At 41.1% G+C, this 16,535-nt stretch overlaps 1 protein-coding gene across 2 annotated transcripts in view; it reads left to right on the plus strand.

The window, feature by feature from the left end:
* Nucleotides 1-10,555, plus strand: part of LOC141765587 (septin-7-like) — a 60,921-nt gene extending 50,366 nt beyond the window's left edge. For both annotated transcript variants that reach the window (XM_074631668.1, XM_074631667.1), the window contains exons 9-13: nt 3,643-3,694; nt 5,371-5,496; nt 5,671-5,806; nt 6,108-6,253; nt 7,158-10,555. In XM_074631668.1, the coding sequence (XP_074487769.1) occupies nt 3,643-3,694; nt 5,371-5,496; nt 5,671-5,806; nt 6,108-6,253; nt 7,158-7,197 (500 nt within the window). In that variant the 3' untranslated portion in view covers nt 7,198-10,555. The remainder of the gene's footprint in view (nt 1-3,642; nt 3,695-5,370; nt 5,497-5,670; nt 5,807-6,107; nt 6,254-7,157) is intronic.
* The last annotated feature ends 5,980 nt before the right edge of the window (nt 10,556-16,535 follow it).

A 16,535-nucleotide genomic window follows, 5' to 3' on the forward strand; every position in this document is an offset into this window, starting at 1 on the left:
AACACCCTCCCCTCCAACCACCACACTCCCTCTACAAGCCCTGCGTTCTTTAGTCAGTCAGCTTGGACACATGCAGGTTATGGTGTTGATCCGGGCCAAATCTGGGCTGAATCTGGGCTAAACATAGGCCGAATCTGGGCTCGAACCGGGCCAGGTCTGAGCCGTAATAAACCCAGCTGCTCCAGACCCAGATTTATACCCCCCCGCTGGGCGCAAACAGTAACTGAAAAACCGTACCCCTCCCCTCCGTCAGAGCTCCCTCCTCTAGAAGAGACAGAAGGTCAATGGCTGGCTTGGGATGCCAAGGGGCGGGACTTCTTAAGTTTCATCAATGGTAAGGTGTCCTCCTTATCCGCTCCCCCTCATGATGATTGACTGCCCGTGAGGTGGAGGCTAACCAATAAGGAGCAGCGTATTTGATGAAGAGGAGGCGGGAAATCCACCACATACTGTACATCCTCAGCAAAAGTTTATCTGCAGTCCTTTTCCAGAATCCCATCTGACCGTGTAACCATTGTCTTTGTTGTTAAGATGAAAACTCACGATCATCTAACTGTAACCATGTTGAAATGAGACCAGTTCTGTTTACTGTTGTCTGACCAACAACTCCTCTTCGTTCTAACTATGTGGCGTCCAACGGTGAAAGGCTGTGATCAGATAGGAGGCGTCTTTCTTTTCTGAAACACAAAACTCAGCTGTGAGTTTTGTGTTTCTACGACTGTGTAACGTGAAAGAGATCGCTCGTAGTGATGAAACTACTCAGCAGTAGTCACAGGTATTTATTACACAGCTTTGTTGAATAACGGATTCTGATTGGTCAATCACAGCGTTCTACGGTATGTTATTTCTTTATAGCAGACCGTTGCTATGTATAACACACCGTTGCTATGTATAACACACCGTTGCTATGTATAACAGACCGTTGCTATGTATAACAGACCGTTGCTATGTATAACAGACTGTTGCTATGTAAAGCAGATCGTTGCTATGCAAGCAGACCGTTGCTATGTATAACAGACCGTTGCAATGTATAACAGACCGTTGCAATGTATAACAGACTGTTGCTATGTAAAGCAGATCGTTGCTATGCAAGCAGACAGTTGCTATGTATAACAGACCGTTGCTATGTATAACAGACCATTGCTATGTATAACAGACCGTTACTATGTATAGCAGACCGTTACTATGTATAACAGACCGTTGCAATGTATAACAGACCATTGCTATGTATAACAGACCGTTACTATGTATAGCAGACCGTTGCTATGTATAACAGACCGTTGCAATGTATAACAGACCATTGCTATGTATAACAGACCGTTACTATGTATAGAAGACCGTTGCTATGTATAACAGACCGTTACTATGTATAGAAGACCGTTGCTATGTATAACAGACCGTTACTATGTATAGCAGACCGTTGCTATGTATAACAGACCGTTGCAATGTATAACAGACCGTTGCTATGTAAAGCAGACCGTTGCTATGTATAGCAGATCGTTGCTATGTATAATAGACCGTTGCAATGTATAACAGACCGTTGCAATGTAAAGCAGACCGTTGCTATGTATAGCAGACCGTTGCTATGTATAACAGACCGTTGCTATGTAAAGCAGACCGTTGCTATGTAAAGCAGACCGTTGCTATGTATAACACACCGTTGCTATGTATAACATACCGTTGCTATGGGCGCAGTTCTGATGTCGGACTCTGGCGGACCGTTTATGTGTCAAATTATTGATTTCTTAAGTAAGTAGCCGTCACCCGTCTGGGTTTCTTTCACAACAATGACCGGCTCGCTGTACATTATTAGGGGTGGGCGATACCTTAAAATTAGTTTTTGATCCGATACCAAGTTATACAGGGCCAGAATTGCCAATATTGATTACGATACCTTCTATAATTAAAAGCTGTTTATGTACTTTCATGTTGCTTTCCACTGGTAATTACTTATCACATGCATGTTAAAAAAGCAGGACACTTTTTAAAGGCAAATAATTTATAATAATATATAATAATTTATTATTGTAAATTGAATGTGCAAACATCAAAAAATATATATATTTTTTAATAATAAACAAAGTACGAACAATTATTTGTTGAGAATAATTAATGTTGTCGAACTTTTTAAGCGCAAAAAAAAAAAAAAAAAAGCACAAACTACCCTCAACCATCACTTACAGCTGTGATATAGCTCCAAACATGCTCCCCTTTCTCCAGCCGTCATGTGTCTGTCAGAGTAGGTAGTCTGGGTGCGTGTTGCTGTGCGCGCACAACGCGTGCACAATGCTTATGTTGTTTGAATGCACACAACATCACAACAGCAGTGAGAGGGAAAACAGTTCAACAGATCATCATACAGACAGTTCTACTCTTTGATGAAATACAGATGGGTGTAGAAGAGAGAAACTGATCCCTTTTTTTGTATTGATTCTATTGACGCTAGAATCGATCTTCAAAACCAGACGAAGGTATCGGTAGTATCGATATTTTGAGATCGATCCGCCCACCCCTATTACGTTATCACATACTTATCGGCTCCAGCTCCAATCGGCAGTGATGGAAACATGAAATTCGGGTGGACGCGCACATTTTCATCGCTTTTCCAGTTCGATGCTATGTGACCATAGGCTTTATAAAATATTGATGTAGTCTCCGTGACGTCACCCAGAGGTTTCTGAAGAGCCGTTGTGAAGTTCAATGTGGGTTGGCAGTCACAGCCTAACTCACGGCTAATCGTAAAATGAGCAAAGAGGCGGCATAATGCGCTACTTTTGGTGGGAAAAAGGGGATTAGTGGGCATTAGCCACAATGACTGACTGACAGGTGTCTCAGCCGACCACACTGAAGGCTCCAACATAACGTCATGTAGTAGAGCATAGGGCCTCTACCGCTGCATATGCATTCACACCCGTTATCCTGATATTAAGCTGCACACAATAAGTTTGCAACAGCACTGTTTGCTGTCGAAGGGGGAACCCAGCGTCTCGTCCGGTGCTCCAGACCAGTTTGTTGTCGACAAAATCCGATGAAAAAAACAGAATGAAAGCCGTGTGCTCATATTAAACCCGTCCTATGTGATCATGGCCTGATGTCCTTCTGCCCTTTGTGCCCTGTTAATGTGCTACTACAACTCACATTGTACATAGCCTCCTTAATACTGTCACTTCTCCCAATGTGCCCCTCCCTTTACAACCAAATGAATGAATGAACTTGACATTCTGTGATATGCTTGTGTTTGTACCATGAGGTCTCCATAGAGATTAACTACATGTTAACATTTTAACTTGGTGATGTTTTGCTTATATTTGCTAATCTTTGTTTCTATATTACCACTACACACTATATGTTTTTAATCATATAAATAACACAGTTGTGTTGATCTTACTCACCAAAAACATAATAAAGTGTGTTTCTGCTGGGACGTTCCTCAGTGTGAACACACAGCCAGAGTATAGACCCCCAGCAGTTGACAGTTACTTACCCAGTAAATCTGGTTCATTTACCCAGAGTTCATTGCAGTTATTTAGCACCTGTGCGACAGGTCTAAGACTGTATAAGATTATTCTGATTACTACTACTAGGAGAAGTGTTCATGTGTAGTAATTTTGATATCTGTGTGTCTCTCCCTGTGTGTTTCAGTGGAGAATGGGGAACACTGTGATTTCACTGTGCTACGCAACATGCTGATCAGGTAAAACATACTGTCTCTCGGAATATACACACACACACACACACGCACGCACGCACGCACGCACGCACGCACACACACACACACACACACACCGAAAAAGCCCAGGATCAAAAAGTCCTTTTTCTCTCAGGAAGGTTCCTAACGGAGTGAAATGACCCGGAAGTATCTCAGTAGCAGCCATGATAAGAGCTGTTTGAATCCTCTAAATGCTGAGGAAAGGTGCTTCAATGCTTCCTTTATTATCTCCTTTAGCATAGGATACACTGGAGCATCCTTTACCAAAGGAAAGGAGAAAATGACATCCCACAATTCCTTGCGGCCGCAACTTTTAAAAGCGATGCAACATTCTACCTTTCATGAAAACAAACAACTTATCTTGCGTAATATTTCCATACAGTCATATACTAATTGGGATTCATGTTGATAAATAGGAGTGGACAGTGACTACTGCTTGGTTTCACTTTATTTCTATTTATTTATGTCGAACAAGTAACAAATAAGTAAAAAAACAAACAAGAATAACAAATCAAATGAGCAGTAAACATAGAGCAAACAAATAATCAACATAAATAAATATTACGTCCAAAAAGGAGAAGGAAGAAATATACATTTAATGGTTCTATTCCTTCACCATAACAATATTTATCATATCAACTTTGTGCTAGCCTGTAGGTTATTCCTTTTTTAATTTCAATTCAAACCTTGGTAATGAAGTAATTTTATTTTTCTGGGTTGTCCACATTAGGTCAGATAATCCCTAAGTGTTCCAGCAGCAGAAGGACATGTGGTATCTCTCTTTCACACATCGCCAGTGAAGCAGTTTGTCACTGAAGGACATATTTAATAATGCACGGGAGGGAAGCAGCGCCTTCTGTAGTCCATCTTCAGAACATTGTAGTTTCATCACCCTCGTCACTAACATCCGCCGCCGTTGCATCATAATTACGGAGTTTATAGTGAAAGTGCAGTCGGATTCTCTCAACGCCGCAGTTGTCTTTTCCTAAGTCCTTCTGAATTCTGCTTCTCATCTTTCCTTGACCTCATGATGTTTTCAACCGAGGTCAAGGAAAAATGGTTAGGAAAAGACATTAGGACGTAATTTTTTGACTTTTCGACCGCAGCCCCGGTCTGCTCTGATTGGCTTGCGAGAAGAAAATGGTGCAGCTTTGCAAAGGTAGTTCTCAAGCTGGGGGCGGTATATTCTAATGAGCTTCCATGTGACATAGGAAGGGGATCCGAATGGCTCGTTGAATCACATGTTTTCTGATTTAGGCAACCCACAAAAAAACTGACTGGGTTTCATAGTTTGTGGGTTGGTAGACACTCCAGATACCCAAATGTATGTACACAAGCACTGAGAAAGTGAGTTCTTCATGATATGTCCAACTTGATTTCTTACCCAGAGACACCACTAGAGGCTGACAAATGTCTTCTAATGCCCACTTTAGTTTACAGTTAATGCTTTGTATTGTCTCAGATATCTACTGTATGTAGCAATAGTCAAAGATTAATATACAGTATGTACAATTCCTTTGTAGCTTTAGCTTGTTCCTTTTATAAGCTGTATCTTTCTTCTGGATTCTCTCTCCTGTTCCGTTCCTCTTCTTTCCTCCCAATCCTCCCTCAGGCTTACTGCACCTGATTAGTTTTATTTTCTTTTTCCTCCCCTTCCATAGGACCCATATGCAGGATCTGAAGGACGTCACCAACAATGTCCACTATGAGAATTACCGCAGTAAGAAACTCGCTGCCGTCACCTGTAACGGAGTGGACAATTCCAAATCCAAGGGACAGCTCACTAAGTATGCCTCAGTTACTAAACTACTGCTTCCCCTCATTTTACAGAAAGAGAACACACTATTTTAAATGTGGAAAAAAAACCTACAATGGCAGCTCGTCACAGCTTCCCTTTAGTTTTTATTATTAAAGGTGAACAAACTAAACAATTAACCTCCTGCCTTCGCTGTGGTCAACAGGAGTCCCCTGGCGCAGATGGAGGAAGAGCGCAGGGAGCACGTGATGAAAATGAAGAAGATGGAGGCGGAGATGGAACAGGTCTTTGAAATGAAGGTTAAGGAGAAGAAGCAGAAGCTGAAGGACTCAGAGGCCGAGGTGGGTTTGAGGATATGTGTGTGTGAGATAGAGAGATGAAAAGTTGTGTTTTATAGAACTGATACAGACTTTTAAAAAAACCAACACCGGAGCTGTAAAGGATGTATATTGTGCCCCACACACACAACATGCACGTAGCACACACAGTGCAGCCACACAAGTGGACAAGGGACAAGATAACCAGATCAAAAACTAGTTCTTTAAGTAAATGAATGACTGATGGTGATGACATGTGCTATTGAAGGAAACATACAACTTAAGAGTGAGTCTATCTAATGTTTTGGGTTTTTTTTACCCTCAGCTGGAGCGACGCCACGAACAGATGAAAAGGAACTTGGAGGCGCAGTACAAAGAGCTGGAGGAGAAGAGACGAGTGTATGAGGACGAGAAGCACAACTGGGAGGCTCAGCAGAGAATCCTCGAGCAGCAGAAACTGGACGCCTCCAAGTCAGTAACACTCCCACTTCTCAACAGCTGACTAATATAGCTGTTTAACTGGCAACATTTGTTCAGTCTGCAGTATGTCTAGTCTACTGATACATATAACAAAATGTCCTTTGACAATATTGTTGGCATGATTCTTTTCTAAAATAAGACATTAGCTGTATATCGTTACCGCTGTGGCACATTTCATTTTAAGCACATTTTCTTACCCTTTCGCGACACAGAATTACATAACGTGCTACTTTCACTGACCACTAAAGGTTACCAGTACGAATAGCAACGAAATCTTTACAACTTCACCTCAATTGGCACAAAATATAATTTGAAATATAGGTAGTCACAGTTGACATAAACAGGATCACACACAACATGGATGTGCGAAACATTACAAAGTAATACTGTCTCTGATTCAGTCTTATGAAGGGCTCATTGCATGGGTGGAATATGGTCTCAAAAAAGTACAAAATGCAAGTCTCCCTCAAAGATAATCCAAGGCACACCGTAGTGTTTGAACAAAATTAAAATGCCTTTATTTTACATGGCAATAATTGTTTAAAATGACCGTTGCAATCGACATAGGTCTTCATCATTGTCATTTAATTCATTCTAATTGTTGTCTTATATGAAGTTATCAAATGATACTCTCCCTTTTGTTATTTTCTCACGGCTGTGTGAGTTCCACCAAATGGAATTCTGGGCCAAAAGAACGACACTATCTGCTTTTCAAATGAGAAAAGAAAAAAGATGCTTTTTATTTATTCTTTTGTGATTTGGGTGAGTCGACCGTTAAAGATGGCTGCAGCAGTACTCTCCCAATGTGCCTGTAAAGCCCAATAAACGAACAATCCATGCTACTGTGCAAGATCGTGAAGTAATGTTCTCACTTTTTCTCTTGTTTCTAACGCAGGACGATGGAAAAGAACAAGAAGAAAGGAAAAATCTTTTGAAGAGATACGACCTGTTTCTTCAGTTTTACACAAACTCAATTTTTTCTTCATCCCCTCTGAAGTTCACATGTACTGTGGCCCGCCGAACATACGCACACATAAACGGATATAACACTCAACGGCGCATTCCTGTTACGTTTAACATGCACCACGCGTGACATGGACGCCATTCTCACACACACACACACACACACACATACACACATGCAAACGCCCACAGCAGCCCACATGCTCGTCTCTCTGCAGGGTCTCTCTGTATCTGTTGAAACCTTTTCATTTTCATGGGGAATGCATGTTTTTGTGAAATTCTATTTTCCTATATTTCCTGACAAAGAGGAGAAGCTCGAGTTCCTCTGAGCGACAGTGCGGAGTTAACACATGGCAGGGACCATGCATAGCCATTTGTACACATGTAGTAGTTGTATGTTCTCTAGATATTCCATTAGATCTGCAGATAGACGTACTACCCCTCTCCTCGACGCTCTTTCTTTTATTGTTCTCAACAACTTAACACAAGTGTATACACGGTAAAACACTCGCATAAAGAGTGTGTTAAGAGAAGGGAGAGTGTATGTGAGTGAAGGTAACTGAATCAGGTGGCAGCTGAGTAGGGAGAAGTCAGATTGGGATTAAGGCCCGGTCACACCAGAAAGTGGACCAGCGAAATGATGATCGGTGAGTCTTTAAGGAATCACAGGAGCTTTTTGAACTTCTATTTTTTCAGCACTGGGCCGTTTACTCCCCCAGTTTACTCCCCCAGTTTACTCCCCTCAGTAGACAGTACAAATACGTCTTTTGAATAAATCACAATAGGTTTGCTAACGTATTGTGATTTATGTTTGTTGATTCCTTTCTCATAACTGTCTACAAACCACTCCTCTTCTTTGAAGCAGTTTTTTACTGCGACAGACAGCGCTCGAAGTGGGACGGTACTCGGTACCGGCACTTTCTTCATTTTACTCCTCGGCGTACCGTGACTTTTTCTTGCGTACCGGAACTTCTCACAAGCTCGCCGGTACTCTCCTCTGCCCTCTCCGTATCAGCTTCTGTGGGAGATTCATAATCATATGACGCAGCGCCAGCGTATTTGAGCCTCGTCTCATAAGCCCTGTGAACATAAAAACAATGTGGGGAGCGTCGCAAATATCATTAATGTAACAATTATTTAAGAGTTTTCTGAATCTGCTCTTTAGATTTATAGAATATGATTTTTACAGGGCAAACATTTCCAGAAGAGTTAAATGTTCAGACGAAGACTGTGATAAATAATAAAAAATAACTATTCAACTATAGTGAGTTTTGTCTTTAAACTTTTTTGGAGTTATCTAATAATAGTCCAAAATTATGTAAAATTGCATAGTTTTAAGTCAGAAACCTTCAAATTATCTTTTTTGATCCTTTTATTCGATGTATAAATTCAGAATGTGTCTCTGTATAATATTTGGGAGCATCTGCTCCTAAAACCTGAATGAATAGCTCACACAGCTCAGCTCTGCATGTGTACCTGCCTGTCTGACTGGCTGGTGGTGATTTCTAGGCATCCTAATATATATTATAGAGAGATACTACAATTAACACAGGAAAACTATCAACGCTCTGGGTAAATATACAAACCCACCACATCCACTACTTATTGGAGTATTACAGGGCCTATTGTAGGAGAGTAAAATAATATAGCAATAAAATCACAACTGGTAATGACGGACACAGTATAACATGATTAAAGAAATAATAATAAATTAATAGGAGCAAGAGATTGCTGATAGCGGCAGACACACAACATGTGAATAAGGGAAGTACCGACACTTATTTTTTTCCACTTCGAGCACTGTGGACAGAGGAGATTAAATGAAAGCGGATGGTGCAACGCAGCTAATAAGCTTCAACAGCTTCCTCTATCTCGGCCTCTCTGTTCACAGCTGGTCGACAGCACAAATTTGCCCTTTTATTGAAGTTCACCAAACTCAATGTGAAAAATCCGCCCTTGCAAACCAATTCACCGATGAAAATGTTGCTGTTTTTTTTTAATTGTTGGTGTGACCGGGCCTTCAGGCGGGACTTCCAGTGGTGTGTGTGTAATGAGCAGGTGTGTTTTATTAAATGCTGTGTTTGAGGTCGTAGATGCTGTCTGATCTGAATCAGACAAAAAGAAGGGAGAGAAGTAATTGTGTGTTAACAGCAGCCCAGAATATTGTCATTGCAGTGTGTGTGTTTCCTATTTAAATAGAAGACATTATGCAAAAAGCCTCATTTACAGGTGATTTACAGTGATTACAAAGATGTTTTATATCGTGATGTAAGTGATGGATGTCGTCATAGATCTGAAGCAGCTTTTTGTGATATTTTCCCTTTGTGTGTAAAACCACCAGAGGGTCAATTCATCAAAAACCTGATATATTCCTTTAATCTTCCTTTTTTTATCCTGGACTCCCCAGAAGGATAACTGTTTGGATAAGTTTGCCAATTCAGCCACAGCTTTGTCTCTTGACTTCACTTTTGAATATTCTACATAACTGCATCCTCACACAGCGAAACATTACCCCTCTGCTGTTCTCTAAAAACCCAATCTGGAGTCAATTCAGAGTCAGAAAGCCGCGTGCTGCGACACATTTTAATATACCTTTCCAAGAGTTCCCATGTTTTATTTTCATATGGTGATGACAATTACGATATTAATAATCCTATATGTCAGGTTGAAGAACGACTCTTTAAATCCCTTCTAGTTTTTCTTCAGTGACTCATAGAGTAATCTGTTGTTTTAGTAGAGTTTTTCAGATCGCCTGCAGTCTTCAAAGCAAAAATGCTAAATGGACGAACCTTACACCTGCAGCACATAAAATATTACCTGTATGGATTTTTGTTGATGATGGAAATGCTTATATTGTGTACATACTGGAGGCTGACAGTGGCCTTTTTTTTCCTTTTGTTTATTTGTTTTTTCACAATATTATATTCCAGGAATAACAACAGAACTTGTACTCAGAACAGAATCTATTATGTAAAACTTGTCTTAAGAATACATGCATTTATTCATGCACACACACACACACATATAAACTGTATACATCTACGTCAATGAGTACACATTCTCAGGACTACTCTGTAATGCTATATTTTCTCTTTAAGTGCAGTGAAAAAAAGCAATTATTTCATCCTACAAGTTAAAAAAAAGAAGGTACATTTTTCTTTGAAACGCTTGTGAACCACTCGCCCTTCCAATAACACCAAGTTAAGATAGGCAATTTTTTGTAATATTTCCTTTTTTTATATGTACACTGTTTACTGATATTCTTCTTTGTTCTGTCTCTAACTGTAAAGGTTAATAATAAAGTTGACATGGTTATGCTTTAACTCCCAACGGGTGCACGTATTCTTTTTAACACACATTTAATATGAACTCAGGACCAGTGAAGGGGTCTAACAGTGAGTGACCTTCAGAGATTTCTACATATATCATTCAGTTTTGCTGTTTCACACAGATTCCAGGTTGATTTAGTAAAAACATTTGGCAGCCGTCTTCAGGATGAGTCCAGCTCCATCAGAGCTGTCGGGACATTTTTATCATAACTAAGGTTGTCGCAGCGACATCAGCAGTGAAAGACAGCTGGTCATCCAGTGTCACACCCAGGTTCCTTGCACTCCCGAATCGGGGAAACCACAGAGTTCTCAATTATGACAGAGAGAGGTCAAGGAACGGGAGATGCTTTGCCTGGAAGGAAGAGCAGCTCAGTCTTGTCATGGTTTAGCTTCAGGTTGTGTGTAGACTGAGAGACGTCAACCCAGGTGACAGATTGGGTCTCTGCTTGTCTCGTATGGCTAACAAGCAATTTAGTGTCATACAGACTTTAAAGGTCCCATATTATGCTCATTTTCAGGTTCATACTTGTATTTTATGTTCCTACTAGAACATGTTTACATGCTGTAATGTTAAAAAAACGTTATTTTTCTCATATAGTCTGCCTGAATATACCTGTATTTACCCTCTGTCTGAAACGCTCCATTTTAGTGCATTTCAACGGAATTGCGCTGCTAGGCAACAGCTTGGGTCCATGTTTACTTCCTGTCAGCTGATGTCGTTCACATCAAACTGCAGCGGGAAATAAACTGGGACACATTTAGAATGCTTGCCTTTAAAACTGTGAAATGGTCTTAATGTTGTAGATTTGTGACATCACAAATGGACAAAAATCCTGACAGCTTGTTTCAAAAGACACAGTTTCTGAATACGGACTGTGGGTATTTCTCCATGGATTGAGCGTTTTGATACTTTCATTGTGTTTATACAGCACTTAAACCTACTTTATGGTATAAAAGACATGGAAATCTCACTTTTACAATATGGGACCTTTAAATCTTAAGATTCACAGACTAGAAGCAGATTTACACTAGACTCCAGTGGGAATTACGCTGATTAAAAGAGATGAGGTGGACATTTTCCTTAAATGTTGGAAAACTGTTTTAAACATTTTCGCTGCATTTAGTTGACTTAAACTCACTCTTTTTCTGGATCTGTTCCCAGACTGTTAGAGTTGATCAGTGGATATGGGGTGTGGCATCGCCGATATTTTGTTCTGGTGGAATGCAGCATGCACTACTGGAACCACCCCGATGACAGAGAAACTAAGGTATGGATAGACCAACAGGCTGAGTCTCCAAGTTACTTTCATTCTGTTTTCTGTTTTAACCTCCCAGGTAACAGAGGGCAGCATTTCTCTGTCCAGCTCACCCAGTCGCTGTGTCAAGCCTGTAGAAGAGGGACTCGTGTGCTCGACCTTTCACCTTTGAGCTGGTTAGCAACATCCCACAGCAGCAGGACGCCAGCCAGGACGCCTTGGCCAAGTAAGATCAAATAGAAACGAAACACCTTGAGAAATGAGATCTGTGGGAGTTAGTGAAGTGTAATTTCGTTCAGTTATAATTGAGAGCTTCAAAACAGATCTCAGGATTTATTTTTATGTGCATGGATTCATCTGTGAATCCCAGACCGCCCGTCTGTAAAGGCACTTTTGTTTACATGAAGCATGTTGCTTTTCTGGCTGCAGCCAGCTAGTGATGTCACAGAGGGTGTTTTACTTTTGACAGTTGATAGGAAACACCTTCTGTGACATCAGTGATCGGGCTGTGTCGAGAAATGTACAGGGAATCTATGGCAAGCCGTTTTAACATTTAATATCTAGACAGGATGTTTATTAGAGATATCTGCAATGTCGTTTTGCCTAGTCAAGACTCTAATTCAAGATATCCCTAATTCTATTCTGACTAGGCAAAACTCTAATTTTAGATATCCGTAATTACATTTTGACTAGTACGATTCAAACTACTTTTGCCGTTCATGTGTATGGGGTTTCTCATTACAGATATCCACAATTCACATTGTGGATTATTGTGGACATTGTGAATAAGAGTCACATTGTGGACAATTCACATTGTGGATATCCGTAATTGAACTTTAGCAATCCAGGCAGGGGGTTTGCCTGCTAGTGCTGTTACAAAAGGCTAATATGTCAAATTTTGAATGACTCATCAACATTAGATTATATCACTTTGATATTTCCATTTTCTTTCCAATGGAAAACATGTTGAAATCAGTGCACAATGCACAGCAGATTTAATGGGTTTACATACTTCCCATTTCTTAATGTCTTACCACACTCTTCTCCTATATTGACATTCACACACACACACATACAAAGGAATGTAAAAGTGTGGCCGGTGGAACCATAGATGTGCTTTACATACGGAGCATGGGAGAGTCTGGCAGGAAGGCAGCTCAGGTCAGGAATGTCATACAGGAAGTGGTCTAGAATTAGACTTCCTGTTCATCCCATAGCTCCTCTGGGTGGAGGCACTGCTGGGTGTTATGGAGCTCAAGGTGATTACAACAACAGGGGGAGGGAGAGGGGGCGAGACATACAGCTGTGTTGAATCGGCCAACAGTGACTGTTACGACATTCGTATACTCTGGGTGCCGGGCGGCGGTACGGAGCAGTGCATTTCTAATGGGTTTGTCACCTTTCACAGCATTGGCCAATTTTTATGCCAGTAATTTAAGTTCAGTGCGTAAGGTTCAAATGGAAGCTTGTAAACATGATAATTCATGATACAGATCTGTCCATTCAACATGTGAACATTTTACTCAATCAGACCAGTTTCTTGGGGATTAGATTTTGTTACATCTTTGTATGCACATTTGAAAATGCAGGTGTTATGGTGGTGCTATGGAGGAGAGGTCAGCAGGTCACCATTGTCTGGGGACCAGGAACATCCACAGTGAATTTTCTATCAATGTGACCCACGGATCACGTGTTGAATGGTCAATGGACAGCCAATCCAAAGGTTCAAAAGTTATATTGGTGTCAATTGTCTGGATGCTGGACTCGATCTTTTACTCTGATTTCATCCTGCAGGATGGCTGTACGTACAAATAAATATATCCTTTATTTAACCAGGTAAAAAACTCATTGAGATTAAAATCTCTTTTCCAAGAGTGACCTGGCCAAAAGGGCAGCACAGACATTGTTACAACAATAAAAACAAGCAATACAAGCAGACAGAATACAACAGTCACACACCACAAGTGAACGAGCATGACATCCAAAATTTGCTATAACACACAAACAGGTCAATCTCAAAACAATTCAGTGAGAAATTCAAGAGCAATCACATCGACCTATATATAGTGCCACTTTGTCGATCCTTTAAAATGGACTTAAATTCCCCCGTACAGTAGTAACCAGCTCTGACAGTTTCAGGTCCTTCTGTACATTATTCCAGGAAGAAGGACTAGCATATTTAGAAGCTTTTTTTAGCCTATCTCCGTTCTAACCTTTGGGACCAACATCTGTAGAACAGGCCATATTGATTGCGGTTTGTACACATGTATGCACACAGATACGAAGGAACCAGTCCAAGGAGCGATTTATATATAAGAGCCGACCAATGGGAAAGTCTGCGGACATAGGGAGATGTTCATTTAGCAGCAGCATACAGGGTACAGTGCTGAACCAGATTTCCACAGCCAGTAATGCAATGTAAAGCACAATGGTAACCAGTATCCAGCTTCTTTAGGCACTGGTCAGGTGCATTCATATAGAGCAGATCACCGTAATCCAATAAAGATAAAAAAAAGTTGCTGAGATCAAATCAGCTAGCTAGTCAGCAAATCAGATTGTTAGATCTACGGCAGAGGGAGTAACTGAGCAGCCAGAAACACGGGGGGGGGGGGGGTTGACTCCCGACTGCAGTGAGACCAGACTGGAGAACCTCAGGTCAGTGGCCTTGTTGTCCTTAGCAATGTGGTCCCACCCTGACAGGAATACATTCTGCACAACATCCTGGTGTGTCAACCTCTGCTCTATTCCTTACATGGCTCTGGAGGAAACTGTTCCTGTGTGGTAAAGATACATGAGATGATACTGAGGTGGATGGCCTTGTTACTGTGAATAACAAAGGCACCTTGACAGAAGGAAGGTTAGACAGATACAATACCAGTGTCGACATTTTGGCTTGTCTTGTTTTGCATCCTGTAGTCTAATGCTGTTACACAGTGAAGAGAATAAGGGACTGTATACAAATATGAATCCCAGATTCATATTTTATTTAAGCCTTTCCATGTGACATGTATTATATAAACCTTGCGTTCCACCTTTTGTTTAAAGCATCTACGATAAATACTTTGTAACAAAAATAGGTCAAATGAGATGTGACAAATACATCACCCAGGTCTGCTGTTCCCCTCAGCTCTATGGAGCACTTTAGTATCTTTCAGCTCATTGTTTTGGTTGTATGGCCTGAAACGTAACTGTTGCGACTCATTCTCTCTGCTCTCATAGCGTCGTTTCCAGCAGCAGCACCACATGGTGGAGCTCTTAGCGGCTAAAGAGCCAGATATTTGTCTGTGGAGTTGATGGAGACCAAAACAAAGATGGTGGCCAACAACACGACTTCAATTAGATGCTATTGCTGCTCCCTATCTGCTGTATGTGTTTGGTGGAAATTCACTATATCAACTTATAAGGTGATAATATGTCTGTGTTGTGGGGTCCAAAGAAAATATTAAAGCAGCAGTGGGTAGAAATGGAGCAAATATGATTAAAAGTTATTTTTATAAAACGGTCACTATATCCTGACAGTAGTGCATGAGACAGGTAATCTGAATCATGTTCCTCTGTGTCGTCCGGTGCTTCTAATGGCATCTGCAGGATATCACAGACCGGAGGAAAACAAGCAGTCAGAGCTGATCTGGAGTCTGCCGTCCAACTGCTGTATATGAGAGCCGGCTGTCAATCACTTGCAAACTCCGACCAAACGGTCAAACTAGGCAGCGCTGATCAAATATGAATCAATATTCTGTTACTGTAATGCCTATTTCTCTCCTCAGATGTTTTCAGAAACATCTTGTAGTTTACTGTTTAGCTGTAAAATGAGAAAGTTTGTGACCCGGCAGCCATGTTGAGATCTGTTGACAAAATACCAAGCACCGCCCACCAGCCAATAGGAACGCTCTCTCTCTCTGAAATGACCTGTGATTGGTCAAAGTCTCCCGTCACTAGGCTAGATTTTTTAAAGCCTGAAAACAGAGCCATGAGGAGGTGAAATCTAGTTTTCTCTCAGATACTTGAATTACAATATGCCGAGTGTAAGTTTTGCCCAATGATGCCAAAAAACTGTGGGAGGGTCTTGCTTGTTAAGAAAGTAAAACATAACCAATATAAGTTCCGTACAGTCCCTAGACGCTCAACCTATCAGTCACATCCTACGCAAGCTTTCTCAGAGCCAGTTCTTTCACTATTGTCCCTTATTCCGATTAAATTTGTTATTCAAAGATAGCACCCACGCACACATTTTAGAATTGCATGAGGAAATCTGAAGTGCAGCACTGAAAGATGATGTTCCCCTTCAGATAGCCTGTTTGTGCTGGCTCCAGCCACGGGGCCACTTGGCACCCGTCTTGCTGTGTTTTTGAAGAGGTCCGGAAAGCTGGAAGGCGTAAACAGGGCGGCCGGTTCGGAGAACTTTATAAACAAACTTCCCTCAGTAGCTGGTGCAGGTCAAACAGCTGCAGGGGATCAGAGAGGGTCAATGACACTGACTCTGTTTTTGGTTTCAGTGGAAAAATTCGACACATTTAGCTCAGCATGAACAATAGAGCCACAAAGTTTACCTACCTGTTGTTAAAGTGCCTTCCAATGATGAGTAATAGTCGTGGACTCCATTAGTTCTTGGCTCCTTTGTGTTCCCTATACTTTCACGGTGGGTTGTAGGCTAATGACTTATACATTATACATTGTTTCTTCCTGTACACTGTGTGTTTGATTGGTTTCCCTTTACGAGTCAAG

Source organism: Sebastes fasciatus, chromosome 4, assembly GCF_043250625.1.
Source record: "Sebastes fasciatus isolate fSebFas1 chromosome 4, fSebFas1.pri, whole genome shotgun sequence".
NCBI classification, from domain to species: Eukaryota; Metazoa; Chordata; class Actinopteri; order Perciformes; family Sebastidae; genus Sebastes; species Sebastes fasciatus.